Source organism: Macaca fascicularis, chromosome 2 (assembly GCF_037993035.2).
Source record: "Macaca fascicularis isolate 582-1 chromosome 2, T2T-MFA8v1.1".
In the NCBI taxonomy this organism is placed as follows: domain Eukaryota; kingdom Metazoa; phylum Chordata; class Mammalia; order Primates; family Cercopithecidae; genus Macaca; species Macaca fascicularis.
This window is the reverse complement of record NC_088376.1, coordinates 162,821,718-162,841,183: the sequence shown is the minus strand read 5'-3', so window position 1 is coordinate 162,841,183 and position 19,466 is coordinate 162,821,718. Positions and strand designations below refer to the sequence as shown.

General features: G+C 40.1%; 1 protein-coding gene across 2 annotated transcripts; it reads right to left on the bottom strand.

The window, feature by feature from the left end:
* Positions 1-207: 207 nt before the first annotated feature.
* On the bottom strand, positions 208-18,789 carry LRRC58 (leucine rich repeat containing 58). Of its 2 annotated transcripts, XR_012431671.1 has the most exons (5): positions 18,209-18,789; positions 17,690-17,780; positions 5,461-5,589; positions 4,537-4,814; positions 208-1,476 (listed from the first exon to the last, which is right to left on the bottom strand). XR_012431671.1 is itself a non-coding variant. In XM_005548049.5 (4 exons), the coding sequence occupies exons 1-4, from the start codon at positions 18,706-18,708 to the stop codon at positions 1,268-1,270; spliced, it is 1,116 nt and encodes a 371-aa protein (XP_005548106.3). In that variant the 5' UTR covers positions 18,709-18,789; the 3' UTR covers positions 208-1,267. The 2 variants fall into 2 exon arrangements, 1 of the variants encoding a protein (XP_005548106.3); XM_005548049.5 differs by lacking the exon at positions 17,690-17,780.
* Between the last annotated feature and the right edge of the window lie 677 nt (positions 18,790-19,466).

Here is a 19,466-nt window from a genome sequence, read left to right as displayed (position 1 = left end):
ATAGCAATTAATTTGTGAAACTATTTTCCTGCTATACATTAAGGATATAATATATTAATAAGTTTTTTCTATTTTATTACTACTTTATTTTTGAAAATGCTTCCATAGTTAAAGTAGTTCTGGAAACTGTTTTATTAGGTATAAGGACAATGACAACTTTTCCCCATTTTTATTTGGCTTGTTGTGATGTTTTTCTAGTTTTATTAGTTTTTCTTTAAAAAGTAGAGAAAGATGGTCCAGTATGTGACATGGGCAAGAGTCATATTTTTTCCCTACCCATTTAATGCAAGATATACAGAAGCTTTCCTAGCTTATATCTCTTTTAGAATTTTTTGTTAAAAATTCTTACTCTGTCTTATGATGACCAGACTGATCAAGACTATGGCCTACCATTAAGTGTAAAAGTAATGTGCTTATAAGGGATGAGTGCACAAAGTATTAAGAGGGCCATGGATATCAGATATACAGTTATTTACCTAGTTCTGCTAAAGAATATTTTTAAATGTTCTGCATGGTATGTCAGGTTATATGTTGCTCTGGCATTATTTCTTGAATACATTTTTATATCCTTGCTGGATTAAGGCACTATAACAATCATTGCTAGATTATATAAGGTTAATAGCAATCCTATAGAACAAAGGAAAAGAATGAAAAAGTTTTAATATCCCACTTAACCGTTATATGCCTTACTTCACCAGTTAGTTTGTCAGAAAGGTTTACATCCTATGTAACCATCTGTGAGCTTCTCTGAACTAATCTAGACATACAGGCAATAAAAAAAGGGAGGGTTATTCCTGTTTATGGCATATAATACATATATATATGGCACATATAGTATATATGGTATATAGTGTTCTACGTAAACCCAAGGGCAACTCTGGCAATTATAGCTTTGATTATTTCTCACTTTCTCCATCTCAACTGCCAAAAGGTATACTACTTATGGCTTATTGTAGAACTGCTCTTCAAAAGGTACCATTCTGCTTTCTGATTCAGGCAAAACTTGAGTGAAAACTGCAAACCATCAGCCAAATGTGGAACTATCATTCATAATAAATTATGTTAAAAGAATCCAAACATGGGACTGGACTCATTCCTGCTGAATGGGTAGATGAAACACAAGATGTTTTATATCATCCCAGACTCTTTCATGAACACTTAAGATGAAGATAAGGTTTCTAGTGAACAGTGAACTTCAAGCTCTGTTTTCTTATCTAACCGCCTTTGCTCAGTTTTTTAAGTATTTCACACCAGTGTGCACTCCTATTCAACCAAGAAGAACTTTCTGCATTCTGCGTGCAGCAACACTAGCTTCATCTTCTGAGTCAGATTCACTCTGGGATGTGGAGCTGTGAGAGGCAGAACTGCAAGGGGAAGAGCATTCTGGGGAACACAAGTAGTGCATCAGTGGGAGGCGATACTTCCCACAGAAGTCCACAAATTTAATTTGTCTGACACAGCAGTCAAAGTAGACTCCTAAAGAGAAGAAGGAATACAAAGTAATCATTACAAAGCAAGGAACCAATTTCTTTTTCAGCCCTTTCTCCAGTGTTCTGGAGAAACCTCACATACCATTTTCTGTTATGAATCTTAAGCAGAAACAGTACTTGCTCGTATAGCTGTCTACAAGCCTCCTGGAAGGTCTTAAAGGTAGAATCTGGGTGTAAAGAGGTAAACAGGAAATTTATCTTAAAGGGAGCAGGTACAGAAAGGACACTGTGTACCTAGCTTCTTTTCTCTGGGAGACTTGGGGCAATGGCTGATGGAGATTTTAGGATACCTGAGGTGCCTTTTCTCTATTACCCAAGCCACCCCCTTGGTACTACCCTACAGTCACAGACTAAAACAAAACAACATAAAAACTCCTTTAATAATTATCTTAAAGAATTAGTATACAAAAAATTTTCAGAAAGGGGATGACTTTTGGTACTCTTATTCTTATGTACCGGGAAGGCAAAATTGAAAAAAATAAAATGTCATTTTAGATTTCCAAAGACTGTAAATCTTCAGGCCTCAGATCTGTTTCACTGATGATCTCACTTGATTCTCATACAATTACACACCTTCAGGTAAACTGAAAGTAATATCTGGCCCTTTTGATTCCTAGGTTAGTGCTCCTCGACTGTGGCCCTTTAGTTAAGTAAAAACAGAGCTAGAGCCGAGAGGAAAGCAGATGTTGCCGTGCCTCTGGATTCTAGTTGGTCCTTAAAATGACACTGCAAATCTCTAACAGACAAAGACTGTCACAATGGTTGCAGTATAACCAGAACATCTAGAATTTTGGTCCAATCACCTCTCTGGAGAGGAATCTCAAGCTGTATACTCTGCCTAAGTTTCTTCTGGCATCAAATACTGTGTGTTTATCACATAAGGGACTAAAATTAAAAGATGTGGTCCAAGCAAAGGAAAAACAATGAATTCTACTTCTATTTTTTTTTCCTGATATCTCAACTAACCATGTAGTTTTTTTGATCTTGTAGTAAATATAAAAAAGGGGAAATTTGTGGTATATTACTTGGAATGATTTAGGAAAGTAGATACATTCAGTAAGTTGGTCAATCAAAAACTGATAATAAATCCCCCAAAAGTAGATACATTCAATAAGTTGGTCAATCAAAAACCGATAATAAATCCCCCAAAATGAGTTAGCTTCTCGAAAACAGATGAAAGAAAAAGCATTATGGGAGATACGATGAACTAAAGCAGTATAATACTATCTTGTGATTTATAAGATTTCAGATTATACAAAGAGAAAAATATCTCTGAGAATATAAAAGTACTTTTAAGTTAGTTTAATAACTAACAAATTTGAGGGGGAAAATGTCTAACAGATTATCTCAAATTTTAAACAGATAATTTTTTTTTAAAGAGACAGGGTTTCACTCTGTCACCCAGGCTAGAGTGCAGTGACATGATCACAGCTCATGGGAGCCTTGAACTCCTGGACCCAAGCCATCCTCTTACCTTAGCCTCCTGAGTAGCTGGGACCACAGGTACATGCCACTATGCCCAACTAATGTTTTTATTTTTTGTAGAGACTCTCATTATGCTGCCTAGGCTGGTCTCAAACTCCTGGGCTTAGGAGATCCTCCTGCCTCAGCCTCCCAAAGTGATGGAATTACAGACAGGCATGAGCCACCACACTCGGTCTTAAGCTGGTAATTTTTAAAGCATTTTTGTTCCTAAGATAAATGGCACACCAGTATACTAAAGAAGTCATTAAGGAAATATTTAAGAGAGAAAAGAGAATTCCAGTAGAGGTCCATTTCCAGAAAAGCATGAATTCAAAGAAGAGATTTAGACTTTCAGGCCTGAGGGTCTGGTGTGAATGCTGCCCTATGTGTTTTCCTCTGTCACTGTGAAAGCTAATTCAGGAATGGAGAATCACAGAGAAAAGCGTAAGCACTTTGAACTTGGCACAGTGCTGCAATCTCTACTTCTAAGAGTGGGTGGCCAAAAATGACCCAGAGCATTATCTTTTTTAAACTCAAAGTGTCTTTTTTATCTTTTAACAATCTTTGAATAATTTGATAATTTTCTCCCTTTTAATGTTGTAATAGCTTCAAGACAAGATCGGACTGCCAGAGAAAGTCTCACATGGTTTTGAACATCATTACACAGCATTTCCTCAGTACCTACTGGATTTTTTAAAAGTAGTCTTTTATGAAGGAGCCAAAGTAAAAAATGACCTACTATCAGTCAGTAATTCTCACCCACACACCCTGGCACTTCAGGCTCTTCACAACCTGGACTCAACGTAGCTTTCCACTCTCATTACTCCCCTAACCTTACATTTGGGGCAAATTACTACTCATCCAACAGTCTGCCCCATACTCTTCCGTCTCCACTTTGTATTCTCCATCTGAAAAATTTCCTATCCTCAATCTTACCCTATCAAAATCTAATTCATACCTCAATAATTAGCTCATTGTTTCCAGATCTAATTAAATGTACTCTCCCCCTCCTTTGATTTCCAGAAGCATTTTGAATTCCTTGGGATACTTACCTGACTCTGCCTTATATCATTTGCATAATTCTCTCCAAATGCTCTAAACTCAAGACATTTTGAACCATGGACTTAAAGTAACATAAAGTTTTGTGTACAATCTGTAACTGGCACACATTCAGCCCATTCTCATACATCTTGAATCATACCCTATTAAATCTGATACAGGGAATGGTGGGTCTAAGAAAATATCCTTCAAATAAATATAAAAGGTGTCCAAACATTTTAGGAACAGTTTTTAAACAATTAGAACTGTTTATACGTCCTTGAGTTTCCTCTCATTTTACCATCTTGATTTATTATCTTGTGACAAGACAGGATTAGACTTCCCGGGTATGTTCCTTATGTATGAATCCTAAAATATTATGAAAAATAATTCTTAAAAAAAACCCAGAGTGAAATGTCTTTTTCATAAATGAGTGAAAAAATAAAGGGAACAGAAATAGAGACAGCTTTTGTCTGACTTCTAGACTTAATTAATTTTAAAAAGAGCTAAATGAGTGGGAAACATGAATACTGAATTAACTTACCTCCACATTTTGGGTTTGGGCAATTGCTGGCTGAACCCAAGTATCTAAGAAGATTCCCAGGAAGATCATAGGGAGTGTAGGAAATATTTCGGATCTTAATGGTCCGTGCAGCTAATTCCAGGAGAGTTGGAGGATCATAGGTTAAATCTCTAACAAAACGAACAACCAATGGATTTCCTCGTAAACTCAACTCTTCCAAATGAATAAGGTTGAGGATCTCCCGCGGCAGATATGTCAGCAAGTTATTGTGAAGACTTAGGGAACGAAGTGAATGCAACCTAGAATAAATGCAGTATAAAAACCAATGGCAGTAAGCAACATAACTATCAAAAATATTGAATATATGTGTATATACAGAACTTGAGTCAACTGAAGTAAAACAAAAAGGTGCTGAAACTAGATCAAAGTGCAGATTTGTAAATGTCATGGACTTTTGTCCTTAGAATCTTGGCGAATTTAGAATACTTAGAGAGTGTTCTGATGTGCTAACTGCTATAAAAGCTAGATTTGAAGATTAGGGGTGGGCAGTGGGCATGCTTTTTCATTTAGATAACTAAAAAAGGAAAGATTTCAAATGCAACAGAAATTAAGATCCTTCACATTATAAAGCCTAATTAGGATATAAATGTTTCATATCAAATATAAAATCACTAAAAGTCCCATAAAACCTAGGGAAATAAATGCTAACGCTCAATTCTTTGATTACAGAATAGATTGAATAATATTTTGAGGAATAAACCAGAGCATTTAAAAGCGAAATTTTAAAAACCCAGCTCGCAGCAAACCTCAGAACTATAATTAACATGTATCACTTACTTTGAGAATATCTAATTCTTCTCTACATATAAAACATGTGAGTGAATACAAGACAATAATTACTAAGCACAGATGTCTGTGTATATACAAATGCCTGGAACTACTCACTGTGAAAGCTGAGGAGGTACACTTTGGATTTTGTTGTCACATAATACCAAGTAATTCAGAGAAGGCAGATTTCCTAATTCTGGTGGGATTTCTTTAATGAAATTTCCTCCAAGATATAAGCACTCTAAACTGCAAAAATAAATGAACAAAACCAAAAAAGTAAATAAAGTTGAAAAAGATACCCCATTATGTCTACTACAATAAACACGTTTCATCTATTTATTCAGCAAATGTTTTACTTAAGATTTGCTATGTTCTATCCAGTCTCTAGAGAAACAATGCAATTTTCAGGGAGCTTATACTATAGCTAAGCAGACAAGACAGACCAATGTTAGATAACTTTACAATGAAACACAAAACAAGGCCAAAAATAGGCATTACAATACCAAAATAAGAGGGACAAACCATAAATGGCATTAGGAGTTGAATGAAAAGGAAGATAAAAGTTTTTAAAAGGCCACAGTAGTTCTGAATGGAATAGGCTTCCCCAAAGGGCTGTGACTTCAGCTGGGCTATGGACTTAGCCCATTTAGATGAGAAGAGAGAGTACACTTCAGGTTGGAGCAGAGGGCTTGTTAGGCACAATGAATATACCTTTTAATAGAAGAGAATTCATCTTGAGGAATCAAAGATTAAGGTTGTAGAGAGACCAGATTACAAGAACCCTGAATTCTATGCTAGTATGCTTGGATTTGATTGATGCCCTGACAGGCAACGGGAAAACCACTACCTTGTTTTTGAACAGACTTTAAAACTATGAAGTCTCTACATTTCTTCTTTGCTCTTATTATAGCAATTACATACTTCAGAGGCTGTGTAAATTGCCCACAACTATAAAATCAAAGTTCCAGGTAATTATACTGTTTTCCAACAATAGGTTAACATTTTAGACATGGCATATATTGCACCAAAATAGAAAAAAAGAGAGTACTCTTTGATGATTACTGTCGAAAGGCTTCCTTCAAAAGATTTTTGCAGGGGGTAGCACAATCAGTTCTATATATATATGTGTGTGTGTGTGTGTGTATATATATATATACACACACACACACATATACATACACATATATAGTATACAAACACATACAGATTTCTTCTCCCAATACTGTATTACTTTTATCTTCCTGTTAAATCTGCTAACTCAGTAGAACCACTGTTTTTTCAAAACACCTTTAAATGTGGGAGAAAACAGCCTACTAAAGTATTACCTAAACTTCCACAGTAAGAATTCCCTATGATATTTTTAAAGCTATGGAGTCCTGATCCCATCCAGATGCACTAAATCAGAGTCTCCCTCCCTTGAATTGCCTGTGAAGTGGGAGATTTTAGAATATAAGGTGTAATTTTAACAGATAAAGCCAAGTTACCTTGTGCAGTCATGGCTATTTACAAATCCATAACTGGCATTTAAGAGCACTCCTTAACCTACAACTTTGCCAACACCTAGTATTATCACCAGCATTTATTTATTTATTTACTATTTGATGGTATAAAAAATGGTACCATTCTGTGTTTTTAATCTGCAAATCTGTAGGTCCCTAACTATTAGTGAAGTTTAGCATCTTTTTATAGTTTTAGACATTTGTATATCTTTAGAGAATTACCTATTCATATCATTTACCTATTTTTCTCACGAATTATACAGCTTTATCTCACTGATTTGTTGGGAGCTCTGCTGTTGTTAAATACACATATTCTGCATAACTTTGTTCCTTTGTGGCCTCGAGCATGGTCTATTTTCATTCATGTATTATATGTACAAAAAGAACATGTAGCTATTATGATTGAGCTCTTAACTGAGTAAATTTTTTTCTCTTATTATTTTGCCTTCTAGCTCTGGTGGTTAGTCTCCTACTATAAACATGATTTTCCTTCTTCCCTTAGAGTCCTGTCAATCTTTGCTTTCTTTCCCATTAATATACAGAAATTATACTACAGATACATTCAAGCTCATTACTGCTAAAAACTTCCTGAAGTGAGCCTTAATTCATATGAAGCATTTCTATTTGTTCTTTTTTTTTTTTCTTTTTTTTGAGACAGACTCTCACTCTGTCGCCCAGGCTGGAGTGCACTGGCATGATCTCAGCTCACTGCAACCTCTGTCTCCCAAGTTAGGTCAAGCAATTCTCCTGCCTCAGCCTCTCGAGGAGCTGGGATTACAGGTCCCTGCCACCACACCTGACTAATTTTCACCACGCCTGACTAATTTTTGTATTTTTAGTAGAGACGGGGTTTCACCATGTTAGCCAGGCTGGTCTCAAATTCCTGACGTCAGGTGATCTGCTCACCTCAGCCTCCCAAAGTGCTGGGATTACGGGCGTGAGTCACTGTGCCCGGCCTCTATATGTTCTTTTAAATACATTTTGCCCTGAAATCTATGTCCTCTGATTATCAACACTGCTTACCAGTTTTATTTTTATTGGTATTTATTTCATTCAATTATTTCATTTAATCCCAGCTCCACAACTTGCCAGTATAAAAATTTGGACCAGTTACTTAATCTTGCAGCATATTATTCTTTTAAAAATGGAATAATATTATCTATCATATAAAATGCCCAGTTAACAAATATGAACTAACACCCACAATGTGCCACAATGTGCCAGGCACCATTCTAGGGAATAGAATGCAAATAAGTTCAAGTTCTTGACCTGAATAAGTTTACATTTTAGTGAGAAGACAGACAATAAATTGATAACATGTCTATTATGCCAGATAGTTTTCAGAGTCACAAAGAAAAAGGGGGAACAATCAGAGAGTGATAGAAGTGACACTCTAGAGAGGGTGGTCAGAAAAAGTTTCTCTTAGGAGATGACATCTGAACGAGATCTAAATGAAATGACTGAGTACAAACCCCAATGGAAAAGTGATTGGTGTGTTGTGAAACAGCAACACAGCCAGTTTGAGTAGACGAGTAGATTAGAGTGACTGAGGTGGGAGGGTCATCAAAGAGATCAGGGAGGTAGCCTAGGAAGGCCACATCACTGAATGCCCTTTGGGCCTCTGTAAGAGCATTTTGAAAAAACAGTTCTGAACAAAGCCTAGTCATTTAACTTGACTTTTTAGAAGGATCACTTTGGCTTTTGAGTGGCAAACAACTGGAGAAGTGGTTAGGGGAGCACTGTGAGCAGGAGTAGGAGGAGGAAAAGCAGATTGGAGCCTAATCCAGTACTTCAGACGAGAAATGACAGATTTGCCTGGTACATCATTTCCTATCCCTTTCCTTGTAACTTATTGGTGTAATTTTATTTTAAGTGTAAATCTTTATAAATGGAGCATAACTGATGATTGATGTTCAGACTTGTGTTTTCTATTATCATGGTATCTCCACATACTTTTTCCCTTTAGTTTTGCTTCTTATTGTGCTCCTCAAGGTTCTTTTTGTTCTTTTCCCTCTACTTCTACTGTTTTGAACTGTATATGCTATTTCTATTTTGCTAGGAGTTACCTCCTTCAATTTTCTTTGTACTCTCTCTCACTCTCAAACACATACCCATGCTCTCTTCTGTCCTTCTCTTCGTATGATCTTCTAGAATTAGTTCTACTCTGATTTTCTACTAATTTATTTTATTTCCAATTAGTAATTGATTCAGATTTATCAATATGTTTTACCAATTTGTTCATCTTTTTTTTTTGAGGCTTATTTCTTTTAAGGTTTTTCTTGGAGTGTATCCTTTAGAAGTTCTTTCAGCAAGAACTCATGATTGTTAATCTTTGAGTCCTTTGTCTCTGGCATTTTAATTTTTCCCCCTCACTCTTGAGCAATAGTTTAGCTGGGCATAAAATTCTAGGTCGGCAGTTACTTTTCCTCAGCACTACGAAGATGCTGCTCCATTATCTTATTACAGCCAATATTACTATTGTTCCTTTGCAGGTAATCTTTTTTTTTCTTTCTTCAATAGGAGTAAGGATTTTTTTCTTATTCATCTTTAATGTTCTAAAGTTTTACTATGACACGTTAAGATATCAGTTTAGAGAGCTCCCTTTCTTTGTGGGAAATTTCAGCCACTATCACTTCACACATTGTCTTTCTTTCATCGTCTTTCTAGAATTGCTCTTAGCAGTTTATTTTTTATTTATTTTTTATTTTTTGAGATAGAGTCTTGCTCTGTCACCTAGGCTGGAGTGCAGTGGCACGATCTCGACTCACTGCAATCTCTGCCTCCCGGGTTCAAGCAATTCTCCTGCCTCAGCCTCCCGAGTAGTTGGGATTACAGGCGCCCGCCAACAGGCCTGGCTAATTTTTGTATTTTTAGTAGAGACGGGGTTTCACCATGTTGGCCAAGCTGGTCTCAAACTCCTGACCTCATGATCTGCCTGCCTCGGCCTCCCAAAGTGCTGGGATTACAGGCATGGGCCACCACACCCGGCTGCTCTTAGCAGTTTTAACTTCAGGATCTATCCTCTATGTCTTAATATTTCTTTCATACTTTTTATTTCTTTATCTCTTTAAGCTGAATTCCAGGAAAATAACTCAGTAAAATCATTCAGCTTATGGATTCATTCTTCAGCTGACTTCTGTTCACCTTTTAGTCTAGTTAGTTAGTTAATAATTATATTTTTTCATTTCTAGAAACTCCAATTGCGGTTTTCCTAATTGTCAGTTTTAAAACTCCCTATTCTTGCTTCATTGATGAAGTTCCTTCCTTTACCTCTCTGAAATTAGTAAATGTACTTAAAAATTCGTTGCAGATTGCCTTATTACAGATATTTTCTCAAGTATAATTTTTCTGTCTTTCATAATCTCAGTCTTCCTTGATGTGTGGTTATTCAAAATGCCAACTTGAATCAAACATTTTGTCTTTTTAAAAAATATATTAGGCCAGGTACGGTGGCTTACACCTAATCCCAGCACTTTGGGAGGCTGAGGCAGGCGGATTACTTGAGGTCAGGAGTTCGAGACCAGCTTGGCTAACTGGTAAAATACCATCTCTACTTAAAAAACAAAAAACAAAAAACAAATTAGCCAGGCGAGGTGGCAGGCACCTGTAATCCCAGCTACTCAGGAGGCTGAGGCAGGAGAATCACTTGAACCTGGGAGGCAGAGGTTGCAGTGAGCTGAGGTCGCACCACTGCACTCCAGCCTGGGTGACAAAGTGAGACTGTGTCTCAAACAAACAAACAAATATATGTATTAATGACACTTTAAAAAAACATATTTCTGATCGTGTAAAAGCTTTTCAAAATTCCATTTCCCTCTTTAGACTTAAAATGTTTAGAAAAAGTAAGCTGATAACTTTGATTTTATGTTATTTTCTTTCTCTTCCAAGATTATCTTGCAGCAAAAGTCACCTGGTTACAAGATTGAATTCTCCTACTGCAAGTGCTTAAGCATTGGTGAAAGAAGCTCCTAGGCAGGGTTTTAAAAATTCTACCAAGTATGGCATAATTTACCGCCCAGTTACTCAGAAATCCCTATTTTTCAATGATGATAGTTACTTGAATAGAATAGAACGGAACAGAAAGGAACAGAATATTTGGAGTTCAAATAACAAACTACTAGGTTCCTGGAAAAGGAACTATTTCAATGAGAAGACTGAGGGAAAAAAACTAAGCAAACTTCGAAGTCCTTTTTACAAAGGATTTGATAGCTAAATAATAACTTGCAATATAGTTTAGAGAGGGAGGTAAAAAAGTGAAAAAAAGGAAGAGTGAGTCTGAGGGCAAGTGTAAATGTTATCCTTTCTATTTGCTTAGGTCAGTGTTATGGATTGAATGCCTGTGCCCTCCCAGAATTCATGTTGAAACCCTAACTCCTTAATGTTAGGGTATTAAAAAGTAGGGTCTCTGGGTGGTAACTAAAGGATTAGATAAGGTCAACAGGGTGGAGCCCTCATTAATGGGATTAGTGTCCTTCGAAGAGTCCCAAGGGAACTTGCTTCCTCTCTCCATCATGTTGATGTAGCAGGGAGGCACTGCTGGGGCTGCACATTCCATGGAGTTGGGGGGCGCCCTGCCCCTTCTGTGTAGGGACCAGAGCTCCCCAGGTGCAACTGTGGTGGCGCAACCTGCAGCTGCAGACCCAGGCCTCCTGCTCTACAGAGCAGGGAGAAGCCCCACCCTCCTGGGTGGGGCTACAGCCACCTAAACTGCAGCTGTGGATCCGAGCCTCCCTGTGCTCTTGGGGGAGGGCTAGGAGCAGGCAGAATCTGCCTTCCTGCAAGCGGCTGCAGCTGTCCTCCCAGGTGCAGGAGCTGGGTATCTCTGCAGCCTGCACCCTTGGGGGTCCCAGGAAGGATTCCCCCCCTCATCCCTGCAGGCTAAAGGGTGTCTTCTCCGGCTGCCTGGCCTCTCTCCAGCCCCTGCTCCAAGATGGGAGCGGGAGCTGGGGCTGAGCCAGGGGTCCCATGAATGGCAGCAGGAGGCAGATTGATTCCTGGGCAGAAGAGGTGGGTCCCCAGTAAGGCCCCACCTTTGGGTCAGGGAGGGCCTGAAGGCTGGTGGCCAAGCTGCCAGTTGGGCAGACAGGAGTATGGACTCCTGGTGCCTCTTCCCACCCACCCATGGTTACCCATGGACTAATCAGCATGTACTTCCTCCCCTCTGAGGTCCACAAAAGCCCTGGGCTCAGCCAGAACAGGGCAGAAGAGGAAGAGGACAGAGAAAAGATGGGATGGGGTGACCAACTGCAGAGAGAAGTATCCTCTCAGCTACGACCTGTCGGGAGAGAGGAACTGCCCTCTCTGCTGAGAGCTTCAGAGACCTCCAAGAGCTTCAGAGACCTGCAGAGACATTTAAATGACTTGCCTGAGGAGAGGGGCCACCCTCTCCCGCGCCTCTTCTCTACTGAGAGCTGAACACTTGAAGGGACGACCTGCCTACAGAGAGGAGCTACTCACTCCTCTGAGCTGTTCTAACACTAAATAATACTCTTCTTCTTCACCCTTCACTTGTCTGCGTATCTCATTCTTTCTGGATGCAGGACAAGAACTTGGGCAAAAGTGCCATGGCCACAGAGGTTTCCGGCCAGAAAAATCAACACTCCAGAGATCCCATAACAATGTGAGGCCACAGTCAGAAGATTGCAGTCTATGAACCAGGAAGAAAGCCCTCACCAGACATCAAATCTGCCACCACCTTGATCTTGGAACTCCCAGCCTCCAGAACTGTGATACATAAATTTGTATTGTTTATAAGTCACTAGTTTATGTTTTCTTATAGTAGCCTGAACTTATTAAGACAGTCAGGAACCAAGAAAAACTAGTCTCTGGTGGTCATTTGCTACTCAATGTCTTCTTTCAATGCTTTGGAAGTGGACGGGGAAGGTAGACGGAAAGGATGCCAAACATTAGTAGTTACCTTGACTTTGGCAGAAAAGGATTTGATGTTCTAAAATGTAACTAAGGCCATGATTTTGCAATTACGTAAATTCTCTTTTGCAACTGATGAATAACACTAATCAAATTACATAACCATCATATTAAATTTACAGTTTCAGGCTTATTTTTTACTTTCTAACTCAAATAATTTCCAAATTGCTAGGGACTTGACACCTTTTGATGATTTGTGGGAATCAAATTTCTGTAACATACTCTACTGTTTCCAAATACACTTTTCTGTAAGAAGGAAACTGTTGTTGAATTTGTAGCAAAACTGTAGGGTTTAAGTTCTTATGGTTATCAACATTGCAACTCTGTTAATTAGGGTTGGAACAATTCTATTCTTTCAGTACTTGAGGAATACAGAAAACAAGAAAAGTACTCACTGAATTTATGGAACGAATTATTCCTTTCCTGTTTAGCATTAATATATTGACCTTAAAATTGTCTCTTGAAAAATAAGTCACGTTTCCAATCCTTAGGGATACTGCAGTGGATGCCTTTTCTCTATCAAGTACAATGACCCACTGAAAAAACAGGCTAGCACAGGTAAAATTAGAAAATGCTTTCTGCTTCTCCAATCAAATAAAAATGACACCGAACATCATAAAAATATACATTAAGCTGGGCACAATGGTTCACGTCTCTAATCCCAGTACTTTTGGAAGTTGAGGCAGGCGGATCTCTTGAGGTCAGGAGTTCGAGACCAGCCTGGCCAACATGGTGAAACCCCATTTCTACTAAAAACAAAACAGAACAAAATTAGCCGGGTATAGTGGCAGGTGCCTGTAATCCCAGCTACTTGGGAGGCTGAGGAAGGAGAATCACTTGAACCTGGGAGGCAGAGGCTGCAGTGGGTGAGATCGCGCCACTGCACTCCAGCTTGGTGGACAGGGTGAGACTCTGACTCTAAAAAAAAAAAAAAAAGAAACAACAACAACAACAAAAAACAACCAAATAACAACAACAAAAAAACCCAAAAAACAAACAAACAAAAAAATACATTAATCCTATCTTACATGGTTGGTTAAAGGGAGATGGAATTAAAGTAAGATAGGAATGTACAAAGAGGTAGAAAACAGAAAGGAAAAGAAGCAGAAAGATAAGAACATCTGTAGATAAAGAATGTTTTCTTGAAGTAGCATCTTTGTATTAAATGATTTTCAAATACTAACACCACAGGATTTTAAGGTACCTATATGTTCAAAAGCAGACACACAAATAGATACTTTAAGTTCTAGGGTACATGTGCACAACATGCAGGTTTGTTACATATGTATACATGTGCCATGTTGGTGTGCTGCACCCATTAACTCATCATTTACATTAGGTATATCTCCTAATGCTATCCCTCCCCCCTCCCAGATGCATCATCTCTTGATACTTGCCCCAAATTAAGGCAATAAAAAACGTCAGAGGGATGATGTTGAGAGCCAGTGAAAAACTCAGTATGTGACCCTAAATGTGGAAAAGTGTTTTCATTTAAACTTTACTGCATTCTATCATCTGGCTGAGTCATCTATCTCTTTCCTAAGATATCAACCTATTGTACACTAACTTCAAAACATTCCAGAGCATTAACTTTTAGCTTTCGTTTTGTCACACCCTCCTATTTCAATCTTTCAAAACCACATCAAACAGATGGTGAGAGGCATCATGAACAGAAAAAGGAAGGCATTACTTAAGAAGAAAAGATTGTAGAAGAGTACTAATGAGACTCAGTTGTGCTCAAACCTACTCTCCAAATATCTAGCATACTGGATTTGCCAAACAATCCTGAAGTTTTGTTTACTTAAATAAAGTCTATTGGCCATTGAGTGATAAGCTATTAAGCTCTTCCTCAATTAATGTCTAAGCTGAGAAGAATAAAAGGTATGATTCAGAAAAATAAGTCAGAATATGAATTATACCTACTTTTTCAGCATTATATAACAAAAACAAATTTGCCTATATACTATAGCCAAACAATTATATTTATTTGCTGAAGATTAAACACATTTTGATGGAAAGTATCTACATCCACAACTGCACGGTTCACACTGATAGCCTAATTTACTCCAGGAGAATGAAGTTAATCATAAAAGTAAGTAAGATTTTCAACATCTACTTATTTGTTATACTTTGAAAGTGATCCTTCAGAAAATGTTAAAAAAAAAAAAAAAGATTTTGCTACTAGGGGAAAGAATCGATAGGGTATAGAAAACATAGATACCCTGCTAAATCTGGAGAGGTCAATGACACCAATTAAGCCATGAGTATTCATTTGTTAATTCTTTCCTTAAATGATGAAGAGTGGAAGGAGTGGGGGAGTTTTCATGCATTATATAGTCTGTACTATTTTAATAATTGCTCTTACAGAGGACACGTATCTTCTTAATGTGCCAAAACACTAGATCTGGTTTAAAAAGCAGCATGGCATACAGTATACAATATAAATCAGAGTAACCAATGAAGTCTAGAGAATCCACAGATTTTCTAAGAGAAGATGGTATTCTTGGACAGGTAGTTTAAGAGACTAAACCTCCACCTCTACATTTTTGAAGCTTTAATGCATCATATTAGTAGTGAAGAGTTAGCAGTGTTCGAGGGCTGAACCACATAACTCTTACTTGTCACTATCTGGCCTCAAGCAAAGTCACTGATAATAAATCTCAGTCTCCTCATCTGTAAATAGAAGGCTAAAAATCGGCTCATTGCCAAGGCTTTTTCGAGCTCAGAGTATATTTCTACACAACCCTTTTAACTTACACTCAATCAGAGTTTATATTTGGAGCATAGCCTAAACCTTTACCGATTCTTAGCAGTAAAGAGAAATAAAGCATGTAACTGAAAAATGAAAACAGTGACGTTAAAGATATCACACATTACTGGAGTCAAAGACACAATGAACAATAAACACAGATAGCACAGTTGTTAGCCCAGAAAATTGAGTCAGAAAATCAGTCAACTACGTGAACGACTTTGACAAATCCTCCTGATCACAAATCCAACAGTACAGAAGTCCAAAGATTCAAGTTCTAGGGTGGGTGCAGTGGCTCACACCTGTAATCCCAACACTTTGAGATGCAGAAGGGTGGATCACTTGAAGTCAGAAGTTTGAGAACAGCCTGGCCAACATGGTGAAACTGTCTCTACTAAAAATACAAAATTAGCTGGCGTGATGGCATGCTCCTGTAGTCGCAGATACTTGGGAGGCAGAGGCAAGAGAATCACTTGAACCCAGGAAGCAGAGATTACAGTGAGCCCAGATCATGCCACTGCACTCCAGCCTGGGCAACAGACTGAAACTCCGCCTCAAAAAAAAACAAAAAACAAAACAAAACAAAACAAAACTCACGACCCTCCAACCCCTCGACAAAGATTCGGGTTCTAGTACTCTGCCACTGTGCAGAATTCAAGGGTCTGGAGTCATAGACCACAGAGGTCAAATACAGTTCCAACCCTTAGTAGCCTTGTAATCTTGTGACTTAATTTCTCTGAGCCTCAGTTTCTGCCTCTGAAAAATGGGAGCACATTATCTCATGGGATCATTGTGAGAATTAAAAAGCATATTTAGCACCTATGACAGGATCTACTGCATTGTAAGTATTAAATAAATGGGATTTTTGCCTACTTTTCTCTCCATAAGATGGAAATAATACTTTCCCTAGGTTCCTGTTAGTATATTAAGAAAATTCCAAAGCTGGAATTATGTAACATTAAAATTAGAAGGAACCAAGGGCTGTCAATTTTACCTCTAAATCTTTTCTCCATATCTTCCATTTCTTATCATTTACCCTAGTATCACCCTGGTATAAGCTACCATCATCTCTCGTCCTACTACAATGACCTCCTTCAAACCAGCCCTCAAAATCTCCATCTCTTCACCCTCTCCTCACTCCATTCCTGCACAGCAACAAGACACATGCTTAAAACTCTCTCACGTGCACTCAGAATAAAATCCAAACTTTATGGTAGCCTTCAAGACCTGACATGGGCTGACTTGCCCGAATTTATTTTTGCCACTTTCCCTCTTACTCACTTCCCAGTACAATGTCCTTCTTTCAGAATTTTAGTAGTTACCCTCCTTGCCTCTGGGCTTTCCCATGTGCCTCTGTCATTTTGTCTCAAGGCATTCTGTAGGTCTTCATAGAACTCATAACCACTGTAATTAAATAATGAGGTTCACAGTTAGTTGTTGAACGTCTGTCTCCTGGATCATGTTCACCACTGTATCCCCAATACTTGGGACAGTGCCTGACACAGGGCAGGTATTCAGTAAATATCTACTGAAGAGTAAACAAAGAGCCATCTTAACCAAATGCTTCATTTTGTAGATTAGAAAGCTACAGTTAGGATACCAGTGACTTGCCTAAGGCTGAGGCACCAAGAGTTCTTTTTTCCCAGGCCAATATTCTTTTGCTACACTTAACTCTGAGGTCCCTTCTACCTTTAACATTCTATTATCTCTGAAAATACAATAAAGTGTGAAAATATCTTACAGATGGAAGATACCTCTTTTTCATTTTGTACAATACATTTTGCTCTATTTCCCACTCCCCCACCGGGCACTTTTATTATCCTGTTTCTCTGCTTCCTCCTAAAGTTAAATTTAACATACTTACTACATAATCTAGTAGGCGAAGCAGATAATTCCTGTAAACAAGGAATTATATCCAATAAGGTAAATGCAACGGCAGGATGAATGAAGCACAGAGAAAGTACAGTATAGGCTGTACTTTTTTGTGCAGGGAGTAGTAAAGAAAAAAATTGTTGTGCAGGGAGTAGTAAAAAAGGAATTACAGAGATGATAACTTGAGATAGCTTTTGAAGGATGATAGGCGTTTGCCAGGTGAAGGAAACATTCCAAGCAAGGGAAACAGCACGTGTACAGAGGCACTGCATCCATTCAACACATACTGAGTGCCTACCAGCAACTCCAAGCTGCTTTCTCTACGGGGAAAATGGATAGGTCACTGAACTCCACAAATGGTAGTTGGTACTGCCACAGAGAAGACGAAGCTGCAAATGTAGTGGAAAGCAAGGGTCAGGTCAGAGCACCTTGTATGCCATGCTCAAAGGCATGTACTTTGATCTATAGAGATGGAAAACCACGGAAGACTTTTGAGCAAAGAAGTGACAAACTCTGATTTACATCTGTTTTGAGTTCCCACTCAGTTCGGATTACGCCCCAGATTCAATAAGGAAGACAGAAAAAATGCCTCGAGAATCCGCACAGGCCAAACACAACATACCAAACGGCCACACAAACGATCATACTAGATATTTACAACAACTTGCTGAGATGGTTGGGCAGAACTCACTACCGCACAGTTAAAGACAAAGCTTGGAAATGGTTACGTGACAAATGTGAGGCGTCCAGGCCCGGCGCCCCAGGGTTCCCGGACACCGCCCGAGGCCTCCCCACCCTCCGGCACACACCCGCTCACCTCTGCAAGTTCTCGATCTCAGCCGGGATGCTCTGCAGCTGGTTGCCGCCCAGGCTCAGGGTCTGCAGCGCACGCAGCTCTAAGAGCGAGGCAGGCACCTCCTGGAAACAGTTGCCGCTGAGGTTGAGTACCTGGAGGCTGCGGCAGAGCGGCGACTGAGCAAGGCCCTTGGGCAGCGCACTGGGCCCGCCGAGCCGGTTGTTCTTGGCCAGCAGCGTGCGCAGGCCGCGCAGCGCGAGCAGCTCCGGGCCGAGAGCGGTCAACGCGTTGCCGCTCACGTCCAGCAGCTGGAGGTGCGGAAAGCCGCTGCCCAGCGCCCGCGGCAGCGACACTAGACGATTGTGAGGCAGCAGCAGCCGCAGCAGTGCCTCCCGCGCGCCGCGCCGCTCCTCGCCCCGCGCCTCCAGCTCAGACTCCAGCGTCTCAGTGGACACGCTGAGGCGGGACCAGTTCAGTTCGGCCTCCCCGGCCGTGACCACCGCCGCTCCGGCCTCCTCCATCCTAGCCACCGCACGGCGCTTGGCGCTGGATTCCCCAGAGCGCCGCGCGGCGTCCACAGGCCGGGAGCTCCGCGGCGCCCCGGAACCTGAACCAAGAGCTGAGTCGGAAGTGGCGCGGGCGGGCGCTAACCCTGCGCGCCTTGGCCGAGTCACGCGACGCGAGGCCCTGGGTTGCGCGCGCCGCTCCGGGGCGGGCTCTGCCTCACGAGGCGCGGGGCGCGGAGTGGAAAGAGCGTAGCGTGGGCTGCGCGGAGCTGAGGCCGAGACCCAGAGGCTGCCAAATTGTCATCAGAGCCGGGCCGGGTTTCGGCGGCTGCGCTTTATAGTCGGGGGAGCCTGGTGACCTATTCCAGGGCTCCAAGACTGCCTCGGCAACAGCCCAAGGATGTTCGGTTATCTGGCCTTGAGGGTTCGCGCGTCACGTGCCCCTTCCCCGCCCCCCGCTTGTTTTTCAGTTGAAAAGTGGGGCCGGTGTCTGCAGGACTCTGTGAGCACACAGGAATTTAGTGATGATTTATCTCCATGACAGAAAACCCCAGGAATTTAAAGTCCGAGGATTAACAAAACCGACTTCGAAGTGTGAAAGCAGCTGCACTAGACATCAGAACCCCCGATCCTTACTGGGGGTTCCGCTGTTAAATAGCCTAGGGCAGGGATTTGATTTCAGTTGCCCCATGCATAAAATATGGGTAATACCCGCACTACTTGCCCCACAGAATTATTTTTTTCTTTTTTAAAGCATAAATGTATATCAAGTA